Here is a 15491-nt window from a genome sequence, read left to right on the forward strand (position 1 = left end):
GGCGGCTACGGCTCCGGCGGCGGCTCCCGTGGCGGCGGCGGCGGCGGCCGGGGGCGGGAGGAAGGAGACCCTGGCTTCCCCGGGGGCCCGGCTGGGGCAGACGCGAGGGGCCTGGGGAGGTGCTGGCTTTGGCCCTGCCTGGGGCAGGATGGTGAATCTGGAGCCCATGCACACAGGTGAGGGGCAGAGGGAGTGAGCTCTGACAGGTGTCGCTGTGCGCGGGAAGGGACGAAGGAGAGGGACACCGTCCTGGGACGTGGGGGGCTTATTTCCCAGCGGCCAGGAGAGGGCGGTGTGGACAGCGGGTCGTCCAGCGGCGGGCGTGGGTAGGTGTCTGGAGGTCTAAAGGGAGAGAGAGCCTGGGAAAAGAAACCTTGAGAAAGAACGAGGGAGGGGGCTGGGGGCAGTGGTACGGGGGCTTCTGAAGCCCCGGATCTGGGGAGTGGCGGCTGTGTGGTACCTGGGTGCGCTGAACTGTTGAAGCCTCGTGAGGGTGCAGGAGATGGGTGGTTCACGCACTCAGCCAGGGGTGTGGACCTGGGAGTGCGTAAGTGAGGAAAATACGTGTATCCACATGTTACGTGTTTGGTGTTGCGCATCTGTGTGAGATGGAGGCAAAGTGGGCATTTGTGTGTGTGGGGGGGGTGTAGGAGGAAGTGGGGGGGTGGAGCAAGTACGGAGGCACACCTGGGGCAGGTGCCATTCCACACATGTATTGATTAGGACTTGTGGAAGCATGTGTCCATGTGTCAGAGGTGTGTCTGCCTGTCCCCATGTGTGTTGGGAGAGGAAGTGGAGCAGACCCCAGAGGGGGCATGTTGTGGGGACTGAAGATATCTGCACATGCATTCCAGGTGTGTATGTGTGGGAGGTGTGCCTACCACCTGCTCTGTGAGTCTTGGTGGTGCTATAGGCTCAGTGCATGGAGGGGTGGGGAGTCTGTGTGCAGGGGCTGCTTGGGGAGCTCTGTGGGACCCTGCAGGAGGAATAGCCTGCACATGGGCCTGTGGGGTCGGTACTTCCATCTATGTGTCTGAGAGAGGGTGGTGACAGACACATCCTCTCAGTCCCATATCCCATGCCCTCCTTTCCTGAGGGGTGAGAACCTAGGAGATGGAAATGCTTTGCCAGGAGTTAGTTTCCCCTGTGTGAATGAATGATAGGTGGGCATGGAGTGAACCAAGGCCCCTCTGTTCTCCCTGCTGATTCCTCCTTCTACAGCTAGGCCTGGGGATACTAAGCTGAAGGGTTGGGCTTGGTATGGGGCTTGGTCTGGGACAGAGGTCTGGGGACCTGAGTAAAAAACAGACTCGAGGTGAAGAAAGCTACACCTGACTTGGCCATTTCCAACCCAGCAACTCATCTCTCAAATTGGGCAGGACCCAGTGATCTTTATTTAGGATTTCAGGGCTATTGGTGGGAATTTTGTTACCTGCTCTTCTTTTGGGAGGAGGGGTGGGATGAGGCAATTCTGACCCACACCAAGAAGCAGAGCAGGGCGGAGATTTTGGCTCTTCCTGGGACTTACCAATCCTGAAAACAAAACAGCAGTGGGTTCAGGGGGTACCCAGGGTGCCGTTTCCCAAACACTGTTCCCAGCAGGGCTGAGTGAGAGGCAGGCTGGCAGAAGGTATTAACGCTGAGTGGCTACCCAGGATGTGCCAGGAGGGGCTAGGGGAGGCAGAGGGAACCATCCAACAGTGTGTCATCCAGGGTCTGGGGGAAATCTGTTTCCAGAGCACATGGCACCCACGTGGAGCTGGGCAGATCCCCTGGGCAGGCACTTTCCTTCCTTCACTTCTACTAGAAGGCCAGGGTTTAAATGGGAGCAAGACTTCCAAAAGTTGGGCCCTGACAGTGGGTGGGACCAAGCAGTGGTTCTTTAGGACCAAGATCAGAGACTTCCTGGGGGTTTTCCACCTTCCTGTCTACTGGAGGTGCCTGCTCTGGGGGAAGTGGGAGGAGGTGGGATTGCTGGAACCCAGCAAGGCAGCAGCCTAGGGACTAAGAGGATCTAGCAGAGAGCAGAAGAGGGAGTGAGGTTGAGGGGAGAGGGCCAAGACCCATATGCCTTCCCCTGGAGCAAACTCCTGGGAGATGCTTCTCAGAAGCCCAGACACCTCCTCCACCCCCGTCCCTGTGGGCAGGAGTTCTGACACAAAGGGGATGGGGGAGATGGAGCTAAACCCAAGGAGGGGTTACTCCTCAGGGTGGGGTCTCCATCTACCTTGGGGCAGATTACCTGATTCTTCTCTCTGCATTTACTTGCTGGCCTTCCCCAGCCCATTTCTTTAGTCTGTTTCCCCTCGGGGCTGTCTGGACCTCCCTGTGAGATTTCTCAGACTTGGCCCTCTGTGGTGTCTGGTTCCCCTTCAGTGGCACCTCCAAGGGGTCCCTCAGTTTGGGACTTTCTGTGGAGTCTCTCTGACAGGGTCCCCATTAGAGGGCTCTCTCTGTTGGATCCTCGTGGTGGGCTTTTCAGTTCGAGGTCTTCTTTGCAAGATCTTTCAGTGTGGGTTCTCCTGGGGGTTTGTGAGGGAGGGTCTCTTGTCCTTCTGTGGAATGTCTCATTATGGGCCTCTCTCTAGGGTCCCTTAGTCCAGGATCCTCTTTGTGAAAACTTGATCTCTTTTGCGTCCTGTTTTTCCCCCACAGTAATTCTGTATCCTGCTGATTCTTGATAAACAGCACTTTCCCTGTGAATTCCCAGTCCTGGGCCCTTGGGGACTCCTCCTCAATTGATTTACTGGAACAGTTTGGATGGGGGGAAGGGGGAAGAATAGGAGCACACAAACTAGGGCATAGGCTTGCTCCCAGGTCCCCATCCGAGGGCTCCCCTAGCACCGCAGCCCCTGAGTCAGCCCTGTCTTTTTGCTCTGATAATCCAGTGTAAGCCACGATTCAGGTCTGCCTGGAGCTTCAGCACTTTGTACTTTATAGAGCATCTCTCACATGGAAGTATGAAGTCCTGAGCAGGCATGAGGTCACCAGACACAGGGACTCCCCATCTCCCAGGTGGAGGGGTGGACAAGAGTCAGTCAGGGAGGGAAGAAGAGACAGAGGAAAACAATGGGAAGCCAGCTGGAGGGGGACACCTGGTTGGCCCCAGAGTGTCTCTTTCTCAGCCCTTCTCCTCACTGTGAGCTGTTCCCCACCAGAGTTAGGAAAGAGGAGTTGAGTCTCACAGACGGATGCCAGTTAGAGCTCAGGAATACCATTTGGGTTGGAAGGCCTGATTAGGAGAGGGAGAAGAAGAGACGTCTCCTTCAGGAGAGAGTTGGAGCCTTGGCCAGCTCAGAAGTGGGACCAGTGGGTCCCTTGAAGTCCTCCTGGTAGAAGTGCCCTGTCAGCAGGTGAGTGAGGGAGGAGAGAAGACGGAGTGCCAGTTCTTCCAAGGACATGAAGATGGACCCTGGGAGAGAAAGGAGGGGGCTTCTGCTTTCCCAGAGGAGACTGGCCCCAGGAGGCCCATGACACTGTGGACACTCAGCCTCAGCCTGGGAGAGGTGCTGCCTCTTGGGCTTTCCGCCCATCCTATAGTTCATAGATGTTTAAGGAAGTGCTGCTCCTGGGTCATGCCAAGGTACAGGGAGGGCAGGGCCAGCTTCGGGGTGTGATGGTGCCAGGCAAGGCAGATGAGGGTCTTTGTCTAGTATCTGGGCTCTTACACAAAGCAGCAGAGCCTCCCCAGGGAAGGGAGTGATGGCAAGGAGCCTACTCAGTTGCAGGCTGAGATAAGCAGAGAAGCCTGGCCCCACCCCACACCTCTCTCACTCATCCCTGGCAAGTGCTGTCCGACAGGTGAAGGGTTACATCGTCTTGGGAAGTTTCGGTGTTGGCCCATTTTTAGGCTGAGACCCAAGAGCTTGTTCCACCCATCAGCCTCAGCCTCCTACCCAACAGGAACAGGTTCTCTGCATCTTAGCATCCTATGGGACTGAAGAAGAGATTTTACAGGTCATCTCACCCTGCTCCTCTGTTCAGGCTCGAGGTCCTGTCCAATGTCCTTGTCACCATGTTGCTCCTGTAATGAGTATATCAAATGAGAAGATGTCGTGGCAGAGAGGGGGGCCTTTGACTCCTTCCAAAGGTATTTTTAGACATGATAGAGATTACAGTTTAAGCCACCTTAATAGATGAATGAGATGCTTTCTTGGTGTATTTAAAGATGACGTAGGGAACGGGTGTTGGAGGAGAGTTTGGGTTACAGGCATAAAATTATGGTTTAGCTAAAGAGTTCTTAAATGTCAGGAGTTTGAAGTAAGTTGATTCAGAGACTCTGACCATCATCCCAGCCTCACTGTCTATTAACTTTTTCCTATTCCTATGAAGTTAGAATTTGGAAAATCCTAATGACTTCCCAGATAAAGGACAAATTACAAGGGTGCTGAGACAGAAAACCAAAGGTGTTCATTGTAATGGAGGAAGGGGTCAGGGAGGGGCATGAGGGAAAGAGGACTGATATCTTAGCCAGTGTCCTTTTAATTAGTTCATTTGCTAGGTGTTTACTTTTTGCCTGGAACTATACCAGGCAGTTTTCATTCAGTATCTCACTTAAATCCTCACAATAACCCTGGGAGGTTTGTATCATTGCTCCCGTTTTTTAGGTGAGAATATTCACACTCAAATATGTGGCTAGGGTCCCCCAGCTAGTGAGTGCAAGCACTGGGATTAAATCCATGTTTGCCTGCCTCCAAAACCTGTGCTCTGAATCCCGGTGCTGGTGCCTTAAATCCTCACAATAACCCTGGGAGGTTTGTATCATTGCTCCCGTTTTTTAGGTGAGAATATTCACACTCAAATATGTGGCTACGGTCCCCCAGCTAGTGAGTGCAAGCTCTGGGATTAAATCCATGTTTGCCTGCCTCCAAAACCTGTGCTCTGAATCCCGGTGCTGGTGCTTCTGAAGCAGGTTGAAACCACCAGAGGGGAGACTTCCTGGGGCAGTGGCAGCCTCTGACTGAGGGCTTTTTCTCTACACTGTTGAGGAATCCCTGTGGTGAAGTGTGAGCTGAGCAGATCTGCATTAGGCACTGGCTCCAGGGGTAGTATTCATGAGTGGGACAAAGCAAAGCCCATTTCTCCATTGGAACAGAAGGTGAGTGGCACAGCAGCAGAGGCCCTTTGCAAATGTGTCCAGATGGGCCACACTAGTTATGCTGCACCTTCATGCATGGCAGGCTGTACAAAAAGTTTGAAACTGCCACAGGAAGAACTGAGGTTAGGCTCAAGAGATGCTTCCTAAACACAGTGCCCTGGGAGGAGAGGTGGACTATGGTTGCAGGGTTTCCCCTGGAGCTCAGTGACTGTGCAGCACAGTCTGGGTGTCTGGGTAGGGCTCTATGGAGCTCCAAGTGTTTGCCTAGGAGTCTTCCTTCAATTTGGCAGGTCTCAAAAAATTGCTTAAACCACAGTGACTCCTAAGATTGCTTTACTCCCTCCTGTACTGGGGTGTTCTTAGGGCTCTAAGTCTCTGGATTCCCTATCTCTGTCCTGCCAGGTACCATAGTCACTACACCCCAGTGCTGTAAATCTCTGCCAGAGCCATGCACATTGTTGCCCTTAAAAAAAAAGTAAGAGCTCCAAGTGTTTGCCTAGGAGTCTTCCTTCAATTTGGTAGGTCTCAAAAAATTGCTTAAACCACAGTGACTCCTAAGATTGCTTTACTCCCTCCTGTACTGGGGTGTTCTTAGGGCTCTAAGTCTCTGGATTCCCTATCTCTGTCCTGCCAGGTACCATAGTCACTACACCCCAGTGCTGTAAATCTCTGCCAGAGCCATGCACATTGTTGCCCTTAAAAAAAAAGTAGGTTTTCTCCCCTCTTTTCCTAGGGCTAGGTCCACCCTTTTCCCTCATCCTGATCATCTCCAGACCTCTGGCGTCCACACTGCCAACTGCCTGATTACCTGATGCAAATTAAGACTGCCTGCTTGACTGGGATTGGCTGGGGAGCGAGAATGCAAATTGGCTCACCAAGACTTTATCTGGTTTGAAAGAGTTAAAGTGCTGCCCCGGAGAAGAGGGTGGGGGTAAGGGAGGGGGGTGTCAACACGATTTGAATAAAATATTCTTCTGTCTTTAACGGCTTCAGTATTTGGGTGGTTTAATAAGGAGAGGAGTCCAGAGAGAGTGAGTTAATTCAAAGTTGCCTCTTTCCTTCCCTCTGCTGACCCCGGGGGAGACTTAGGGGCCTCATAGGTGGTGGCAGCTGTCTGTTATGGGTAAATGTTGAATTTATTGAAATGAAGCAGAGCGGACCAGCAGCAGTTGGGGGCAGGGACTGGGGCCTGGTGTAGGTATTCTCTGTCTGTGGGACACTGACCCACTGCCAGCCCTTTCTCACTGAGCCAGTTGAAGGAGTAGGAGACAAGGTAAGGATCCTCAAAGCTTGGGGGCAGGGACTAGGGCCTGGTGTAGGTATTCTGTCTGTGGGACACTGACCCGCTGCCAGCCCTTTCTCACTGAGCCAGTTGAAGGAGTAGGAGACAAGGTAAGGATCCTCAAAGGACAGGATCTCCAGGGAGGGTGACATTAAGCTAAGGTTTGATCCCCAGACAGTGGGCTGACCTCTGAGAACCAGACAGAGAGCAGAGGCAGGAACTGGGGAAGAAAAGTGAGAAGGCAAACCTTGGTTAAAGCATGCTCTTACCTTCCAGGGTAAGGTTATTTTGCTGCACAGAGTAGGGAGTGGGGGAGAGGGATATTTCTTATGCCACTTTTAAAAAATAAAATAAATTACTCAAATCCCAGAGGAAATGAGAGTTGGGAATGGGAGGTGCCCCCCTACCTCGTACCCCTCCCCTTGTTAAGTTTTTGCCAACTGAGTCCTGGTGATAGAAGGAACTGGCAATGAATGATGCAAAAGGTGAGAGGCCCTGCAGCAGCGCTGCAGAAAGGGAAGAGAAGGCAAGAGGCAAGCACAGGAGGAGGGGATGCGTGCCCCAGAGCTTATGAATATTCTAATGGTTGTATGTTCGGGAATCAGGAATTTGAAAGTCTGATGGTTGTTGTAATTACACATTCATCTTTGCTATTTAGTTAAAGCCACATATGTCATAGCAAGAAAAATTGTGACCTGTTATTAAAATCAGTTGTGTTTTCCCTGCAGATATCAAGATGAGTGGGGATGTAGCAGATTCCACGGATGCTCGTAGCACTCTGAGCCAGGTGGAGCCAGGTAAGGGTCTTCTCTTCTGGGGAATGAAACAGCAAAGCAGGGGATGGGGGAGAGTTGTCAGAAATTGTTGAGCATTGTACTCTCTCTTTCTTTCTTGGTCTTTCAGCCAATCAGACCCAAAAGCTGGGTCTTAGGAACTGAGGAAATTCCCTAGAGACATGGGATATGACCATGGAGCCTTTGAACAGTAAATATTGGTCTACAGTGGAACAAAACCTCTGCAACTGGCTAGGAAGAGGGCAGATCCTTAAAGACAAAACCAAACCAAACCAAAGATTTTGGGAGGAAATTCACTTCTTGATGTGCCATTCCAACACCCCTAGAAGCAGCATGCTGTGTTCCAGCTGCTACTGACTGATAGAAGGCAGAACCTGTCCTCAGCAGATGGGGACCAGGGCCTTTAACTCCAGATTTCTCAACAGTCCTACTCCAGGAACTAAGCAAAGGGGCTCCTGCGCAAATGTTCCCCTTCCAAATAATGTGCGTGTGGGTGGTAAATAGGCTAGAGAGGAAGGCTTGGTGCCTGGAAATCACTTTGCTTTGTGAAAACGAGAAAGGGGACAGAACAGAATTGAGGAGAAAGTTTCATAGCTCTAGTCCAAGGCTTGCTTTGAAAGCCTCGTATAATTAAAAAGAACTTAAAGAAAGATGAGTATAAATTGTAGCACCACCAAATAACTTTAATAGCATCCCAACCAGACCTCAGTTAGTCTTTCATCTGGATCATTAGAAATTTAGAAGTAAGAACTGGAAGAGAATCGATGTCTCCCAAAGCTAAAATCTTTTTCAAGCCTTCTGGAGCAGTCTAGTTTCATAGTTTCATTCTTGAAGCTTAAAAATTCAGGATCAGGTACAAGATAATTGGGAGTCTTGGGGGGTGGGGACATCTGCAGTATGCATTTATCACAAACTTTTCTGCTCCCTAATTTAATATTAAAACAATGTCTACTTGCATGGGTAGCAATACACATATACTGCAGCGTTATGCTTTGCTTTGTGTATAGGAACACCTGGACTAAGGAGAGTGCATGTCAGTTGCCCCCATTTTTCAATTAATTTATTAGCTGAGTGTGTTTTACTAAAGGTCTATGAAGTGGGGCACCTGTTCTCAGTTGAGAAGAAAATTTTCTTTGATTTCAAGAACGTGGGCAAGGATTTCACATCAGTTCAGCTGGCGAATGATGGGCTCAGTCCCCATACTGACACTCTTTCCTAGAAAAAAGTCAGGAGCCATGATCCAGAGAAGTTAGCTTGTCCTTTCCTGGATGCAGACTGGCTGGAGCCAACACCGTTCACCTGGGCCCCATTTCCTCAGTGTGTGTGGACACAGCTAAGAGAGTGTCAATGTGGGAAGAAGACCGCACTTAACACTGGCACTGGTGCTGTGACCAAGTCAGGGTAACCGTGTTGGGAGTGAGAACAAGCCACACAGAACCCTGAAAGGAAGGGGGTTCAGATCTGGGTGGGGGTCAGGAAGGTTATTGTGTTATAGACAATCTGAGCAGATTCTGGCCTCCTATCTGTGACTGTGAGAGCTACATACAGAATAGGTTAAGGGAGAAAAAATCTGGACATAGGCTAGGACCTTCAGAATCTGGCTGTCATCGAGGGTTACTGCCAATTCAACATGTGACGGTAGATCAGCCACTTTGCCTCCCTAGGAGGCAGGAACAGATAACCTTTGAAGAGTATAGATTTAGAGTTAAACAGACCTGGGATAAAATTTGCAGTTCTACTGCTTACTGGCTGCATGACCTGATAGCTTAATTTATCCTTGTCTCTTTTGTAAAGGGGGAAAATTAATGCCAATCTTAGAGAGTGGGTTGAGATGATGTCTAAAGCCCTTAGCACAGTGCCTGGCACATGGCAGCTGCGATCATCATTACCTCTGATGGCATCATTAAGATTCGGTGATTCTGTCACATACAGAATGGGCATTGCTGCTGAGCGTCTTGGGGCCACAGGTAGCTGGGGTGCCCTTCGCCCCTTCACCCAGGCTAAGTGGGTCAGCCTGGGAGACTGGTTTTGCCCCTTTCACCAGTGAGGAAGGGATTCTGTGTGGGTACTCCTCACCTCCAAGGAGACAGTGCTGTCTGGAACTTTCGTGCTGTCTGGAACTTTACCCCCCAGAAGTCTTTCACTTTGGGGCTCCGTGGCTGGTAGCATCAATACTTAGATGATCCTCAAATTACCACATGTTTTTAAGGGCAAGAAAAAAGAGGTAGCTAATTAAAGTAACCAAACTTCCTGGAAAGTCGTTCTGACTCATTTTTTACAGAGGAAAGTTTATTATGAGTCACAATGGTTACCACGTTGGTTTAACCGCTTCCTTTGGATTTTTAAAAGACAGAATCGCCTTCCCAGCAGTGCGTGAATTAAGGGGTGGTTTGTCTCTGGGTTTTAAAGGAGCTATAAACAAAGGTGATCTAGAAAGCACCCTCTGTGCTGTGTGAAATCCCCAAGGGGCACAAGAGCTGGGAAAGGGAGTGAATTTTCCCCTCCACGCTGGCCAGGAATGCAAGGGAGAGCATTCTCAGGCCCAGACACACGCCTCCCGGTTGGGGGCCTGGCAGGGTGTCCCAGCCTTCCCTTCCTCCGGCCTCTGAGGAAGCAGAGGCACAGATGGAGAGTGTTGGTGGCAGCACTAGGGACCAGGTGAAGGCTCAGAGCCCCTGTCCAGTACTCTTTCCCTATCCTCCCTCCCACAAGGGACTGAAGCCAAGCACTTTCTAGATTTCTAAACTATCAGCTTTTCGGTCCTTCCTATTACCTCCTTATGTCTGGTTATTTTTCCCTCATTCTTGAGGCTGACGATTTTTTTCTGTTCTCAGTTAAGTGGTTGATAGGAATATATCCTTACCCACATTTCAAAAGCCGCCAGGTCTGTAACTGACAACCTCCGAACACCAATGTGGCTAAAACCCTGTGACTCTTGACCATGCTGGTCACACAGTGGCCTCAATCACAAGGGAGGAGAAAACAGAGGGCTCGGAGGAAGGAGGGAAAGAGCAGTAGCATTTACAGAGCCCCCTCCCCATAGCAGGCACATTATGTACATCACCTCATTTCATTCTTCCAATACATCTATGAGATAGAGGCGTTATTGTTCCACTTGTCAATGAGGAAGTTGTGTTTCAGAGTGAGAAACCGACTTGCCCAGGATCACACAGCTTTTAACCAGGAATTAAACTCAGGCCTGTCCAGCTCCATCCTGTTTGGGTCTGCCATTAACTTCCTGCATATTATTTGGGCAAGATTTTCTCTACATGGACCTTCATTTTCCTCCCCACAGAAGAATAGTTTTGGACTAGATAATCTCTAGGGGATGAATTCTAAAACACATGTGCGCAGTTCTGCTTTTCAAAATTCTCTCGCATCTGTTTGCACATGTTGCGTTTGTGTGCAGGTTCCCTGAGGGCCGAGCTCTCTTCACCCCATTCTTGGGTCCTCCCCATTCCCTTCTTTTCAGTTTGACTTTCAGCGTGTTCTCCTCCGCCACCTCCAGCTGTCCTGCTGTGTGGGTTCCGATCTCTTCTCTGACCTAGTTAGTAGCCCCTTAACCAACTTCCGTGGAGGACCCCTTTGGGTCAGACCCTGGGCTCGGAAAGATGAAGAAAGAGTTCCTGTCCTCAAGGAGCTTTATTTTCCAGTGCAGAAATTCATGGTTACATGGATAACAGTGACAACTTGTGTCTGTAAGAGCATTCTCGAACACTTCATGCACTTGACCTTTACAACAACTATGTGAGAGGTGTTATTGTCCCATTTTGCAGATGAGGGAAATGAGGATGGTGGTGGGAAACAATGTTAGCTGATTTTCCTAAGGTCCCATACCCAGCAAATGACAGAATTAAGACTGGGTCTTACTAGCAATTTTCTACCTAAAGATGGTGGCAGGAAGACTGGGGGGCCAGCACGAGGAACCAAGGACAGAGGACACAAGAGAATGGCAGCATCAGGGGAGATGCCAAAATTATGGTGGGTGGCATAGAGGGGCGAGAGGGGAGCCAAGTCCCCCGTGGACAGACTGATCTAGTCCAAGGAGCTGAAAGGTGCTTGTTGGGGAAGAGGATGGGCTAGGGTCAACTCATTCATTCCCTCTGGTGAACAGTGGAGGGTGAGAGTCTAGCCCCGGGGAGAACCTCTCCCCTCTCTCCTCAGTCCTCACCAGCTTCCCATCCTGTGTACCGTCCCATCCTCCCCACTGCAGGCTCAGTTGTCATTTGACAGGGGGAGTGGGGTGGGGTTCCAAAACCAGATGACCATGGAACAAGTGCCTTGGCACCCTTGTCGTGCTCAGAGATCTGGGAAGGAAGGACTCCTAAGAGGGGACCCCTGGGGAAGCTAGAGATGAGGAAGGGGACGGGACTTTGTTAGTTGTCTCTTTCTCCTTGGTCTCAATTGTCCTGTCTGTGAGGTGGAATGACTAACATCTGTCCCACCCTCCAGGAGGACTGCCAAGGTGAGTCAGCTCTTCGGGGACCCTTTGCAAAAATCTCGCCACTTAATCCTAGGAACTTTCAATGTGGCCTTAACAAGAAGGAGTGGACATGACTTTATAGGGGAGCACAACCGAGGCACAGAGTGGCTGGTGATTCTCATAAGGTCCCAGAGAAAGAAAGAGCAACTGACCCAAGACTAGAAACTCCCTCTAACAGTCAGTTCATTCTGGGCCTCACTGTCTCCTCCCTACTGTGCCCCCTAGAAGACAAGCTGAGGATTGCCACTAAGAGGTGAGGTTCCTGGTAGGAACAGGCAGAAGACTTTTAGAGATGAGTGTGGTTTTCAATCCAAATATTAATAAAACTATCATTTGAATGGCAGAGAGGACGGGAGAAATCTAGGAAGTACATGATGAGGAGGTAAGACTTAGGGGAAGGTGTGGTAGAGTCTCCTGTTGACAGCCATTTCTAAATGAGGCACATGTGAGCACACACACATACACACATGCACACACTCTGTCCCTTTGTAGGGTTAAATGACAGTGGTGTGTGAAAGTACTTTGAAAAGTATACACCACCATACACAATCCACCATGAAGCTGATGATTATTACAAACATTCAGGGGACAAGATGAAGCTCTGTCATTGAGAGATGTGGGACAAGTTCCTATGTCTTATGCCCTGGACTTGAGTTTCCTTGTCGTGATAGTAGGAGGAGGGTGTTATAGGAATAAAACAGAGGGATGGGCTAGGTGGTCTCTAGGGTCTGAGCCTCGGTCTGTACCTGCTCCAGCCCTCATCTCTCTGGGAGAGATGAATGAAACCATAGCCTTCCAGATGTCGAGAGGAAACTGATGTGAATTCTCGAAGATACAGGGATTCTCAGAGGTCTATGTCTCTCTCTTCCTTTGTAGACAATTCAAAACCATCCTGGAAAATGAGAGAATCTATTATTCTTAGATATTTATTTTTCCTCATCTCTCTTCTATGTGTAAGAAGAGCCAACCCCACAATTTCTCTTGGCTACCTATTCTTATAGGATATAATCCTCAGTGTCTGGAAGTCCTTTCTTATATCTCACCTAAGACCCTCATGCTGCAGCATAAACCCAGTGCCTCTTGTTCTGGCCTTCTCAAACCAGACCGGCTTCCATCCTGCCTTGTTTCTGGTTTCTGTGACAGAAAAATTAGAAGGTTCTGCTTCAACCACCATCTGGGCTGCAGACTGTGGTCCCGTGTGCTGGAGATCTCAGGGGAGCAGCCTGTGGTACTCACAATTGCCTGTCTCAGAGAACCTTAGCACATAAGACAGCCACAACAGCAGCTCACACATGTACCATGACTTACAACTACAGACACTTCCTCATCCATAGACTCCCATGCCAACCCCACAGAGTAGACAGGCCAGGATCATACTGCTCAGATGAGCCACGAACGGCTGAGCCAGTCCTTCTCGACACCATTCCCTCTTCTTCTTGGAGGTCTCTTTAAGGAAATACCCCCCTGACCCCAGCTGCCATCTCTGCATCCCCGCGAAGAGCTTGGACTCTGTTCCTCTCCAACCTGAAAGGGGACAGAAGTGAGGGAGCTGGGTGGGGGACATCCATGAGCTCCTTTACCTCCAAAGTTCCCCTTAGGACATCAGTAGTCATGCCATAGAGCACTGCTCCTCAAACGACCTGGGGTAGAGGACCAATTGTTCCTATTTCCAGTGTGTCACAGACCAGCACCCAGACTTCCTGTGCAAGATAGTACTCAGCTCCTGCCCACCGCGCACGTTCAACAGCACCCAGACTGGTCTACACCCAATTCACCAGGAAGATCCCGTGCTCGGATGTGCTATCAACATTTCTAAATTGTTACTCTTACCGTCTGTGCATATCTGGTCTCTGACCTTAACAAACAGCTCACAGATCAACCTTGGTCATTGGACCACACTTTGAGGTGCAGTGCCTTGGAGGAGTTTTCATGTGTATAAGAATGTCCCTTTTCTTTGGAATTCCATGAGTAATGGAAGCGTCTGACCCTGGGTACTTCTTATGACCTCCTTAGTGTTCCTCTCACTCCCACTCTGGATACTAGGGGGGAGGTGTTGATGGCAGTCCCAGTCCATCCTTTGCTGGCAGGAGTGGAATGGTACCCACACACATAGCAGACTTCAAGACTGGACACTGGACACTGAGCAGACTCAGGCTGCTCACTAAGGCACCTCGAATTGCTGACCCCCCATCCCAAGAAGTGAGTAAATGCTTTTGGCCTCTTGGGTCCACCTTGTGCCTCCAGAAACAATTAGGGCATTGAGCACCTGATGTGGAAAAGTGCTGAACAAGTGGAAAACAAATTTAAAGAGAAATGAGCAACCAAATTAGGACAAGTCTTAGGGGCTTGAGGAGCAGCCAAAACCCAAGCAACTGAAATACATTGACTGTCTGTCCCACCCCATCTCCGCAAGCACACACAGACAGACAGACACACAGATCACACTCACAAATTGCTCCCCCACCCCAAAACCCTGGGGTGGGGGGCACATCTACCGGCAGTCTTCTTTTCTGGTCGAGATTGTTCTTTCAGGGCAGGCTTGGGTCCTTGAGGGGGTTGTGAAACTACTGGAGGGGTGGGGGAGATGGGCGGTTGGAGTTCCAGGACAGCATTTGCTAGTCGGCTCCTGTGTTTAACCAACTTCCCCATGGAAGGGCTCATCTAGGATGACCCATGCCTAGGAATTGCTGCAAAGGGGACAAGAAAATCTGCTTCCCTCTCACCCCCACTCCCCACACCTTTGGTTTGGGGACAGAGGGTCAGATTCAGAGCTGAGAGTACTTAAAAGGGAAGCTGCATGAGGTCATCCCAGCTGGGGCTTTATTCCCCCTCATTTGAGCCTGAGAGGCTGGCAGGACAGGGCAGGGCAAGATTAGAGTATGACCAGAGCCCTCAATAGTGGCCAAATGTCATTTCTAGGGGCTTCAGCCTCTGACAGTTTAAAGTGCCCGCCTGAGTTCTCCATGGACTGGTGAGCTTGCTGATGGGCACTCCTGGGATCACAGCAGCACCTTGGGAGACTCAAGGAGGGCAGACCCTTGTGCCAACCAGGAGCATGGGAAACAGAGCTGCAGGCATCTCCCCAAAGCACCAGTGCTGTTGTTGACTCAAAAAACAATAGGTATTCATTTGCATGGATTTTACATGTAGGTTCCCTGTAGTGCCTTTTATCTCCTGCTACTGCAGCACTGAAGCCCCCCAGGTCTCCCCTCTCTTGCAGCCACCTCTGGGGGTTTCTCTGAGTCCCCCAGACTTCAGAACTCCCTACCACCACAGACCATCCTTGGCTTAACCTAACCTGGAAAAAACAGTGGTCGGCCTTGCCTGGGTGTGCCGGGTCCAGGATTGAAGCAGAGGCGCAGGTGAGTGGCCTGGCAGGTCTGAGCCCTGCTGGGCACCCCAGTTAGGGACATCCCACCTGTCTGCAGCAAGGCTCCCAGTAGGGAACTTGGCCACCCCTTAGCTGCTCAGGCTGGAAAGAGGAACAAAAAATGTAAGCCAGGGAGCCCAGAGAGGTGCAAAAAGGAGAGGAAACCGGGTGGTTGCTATGACGATGGGGTCTCAGTGCCTGATTTGCATAGGGAGATGATTTCCATACTGCAGGGTGAATTTCCATATCCCTGCCTCAAAGCCTGTTGAGGTGGGGAGGGGGAGAGAGGAGAGGTCATTTGAAATTCAAATGAGGATGATTAAGGTTTTCTTGAGGAGGGAAGCATGGACAAAAGGGGTTAAGCCGGTTAGCAAACGTCCAAATGTCATCTCCAGGGTTCAAAGTTATCAAAGAGAGGCGTGCACCTGGCTGGCTTCCCTCCCACCCTATGTCTGCAAACCCCT

At 50.4% G+C, this 15491-nt stretch overlaps 1 protein-coding gene across 2 annotated transcripts in view; it reads left to right on the forward strand.

Moving 5' to 3' along the window:
• The first annotated feature begins 80 nt into the window (after nt 1-80).
• POU2F3 (POU class 2 homeobox 3) overlaps nt 81-15491 on the forward strand; it is a 76977-nt gene continuing 61566 nt past the window's right edge. Inside the window, exons 1-2 of one of the 2 annotated variants that reach the window (XM_008570199.1) lie at nt 81-176; nt 7109-7177. In XM_008570199.1, coding sequence (XP_008568421.1) covers nt 149-176; nt 7109-7177 — 97 coding nt within the window. In that variant the 5' untranslated portion in view covers nt 81-148. The remainder of the gene's footprint in view (nt 177-7108; nt 7178-15491) is intronic. The other variant, XM_008570197.1, reaches the window with a different exon arrangement.

Source organism: Galeopterus variegatus, unplaced genomic scaffold (assembly GCF_000696425.1).
Source record: "Galeopterus variegatus unplaced genomic scaffold, G_variegatus-3.0.2 Scaffold580, whole genome shotgun sequence".
Lineage (NCBI taxonomy): Eukaryota > Metazoa > Chordata > Mammalia > Dermoptera > Cynocephalidae > Galeopterus > Galeopterus variegatus.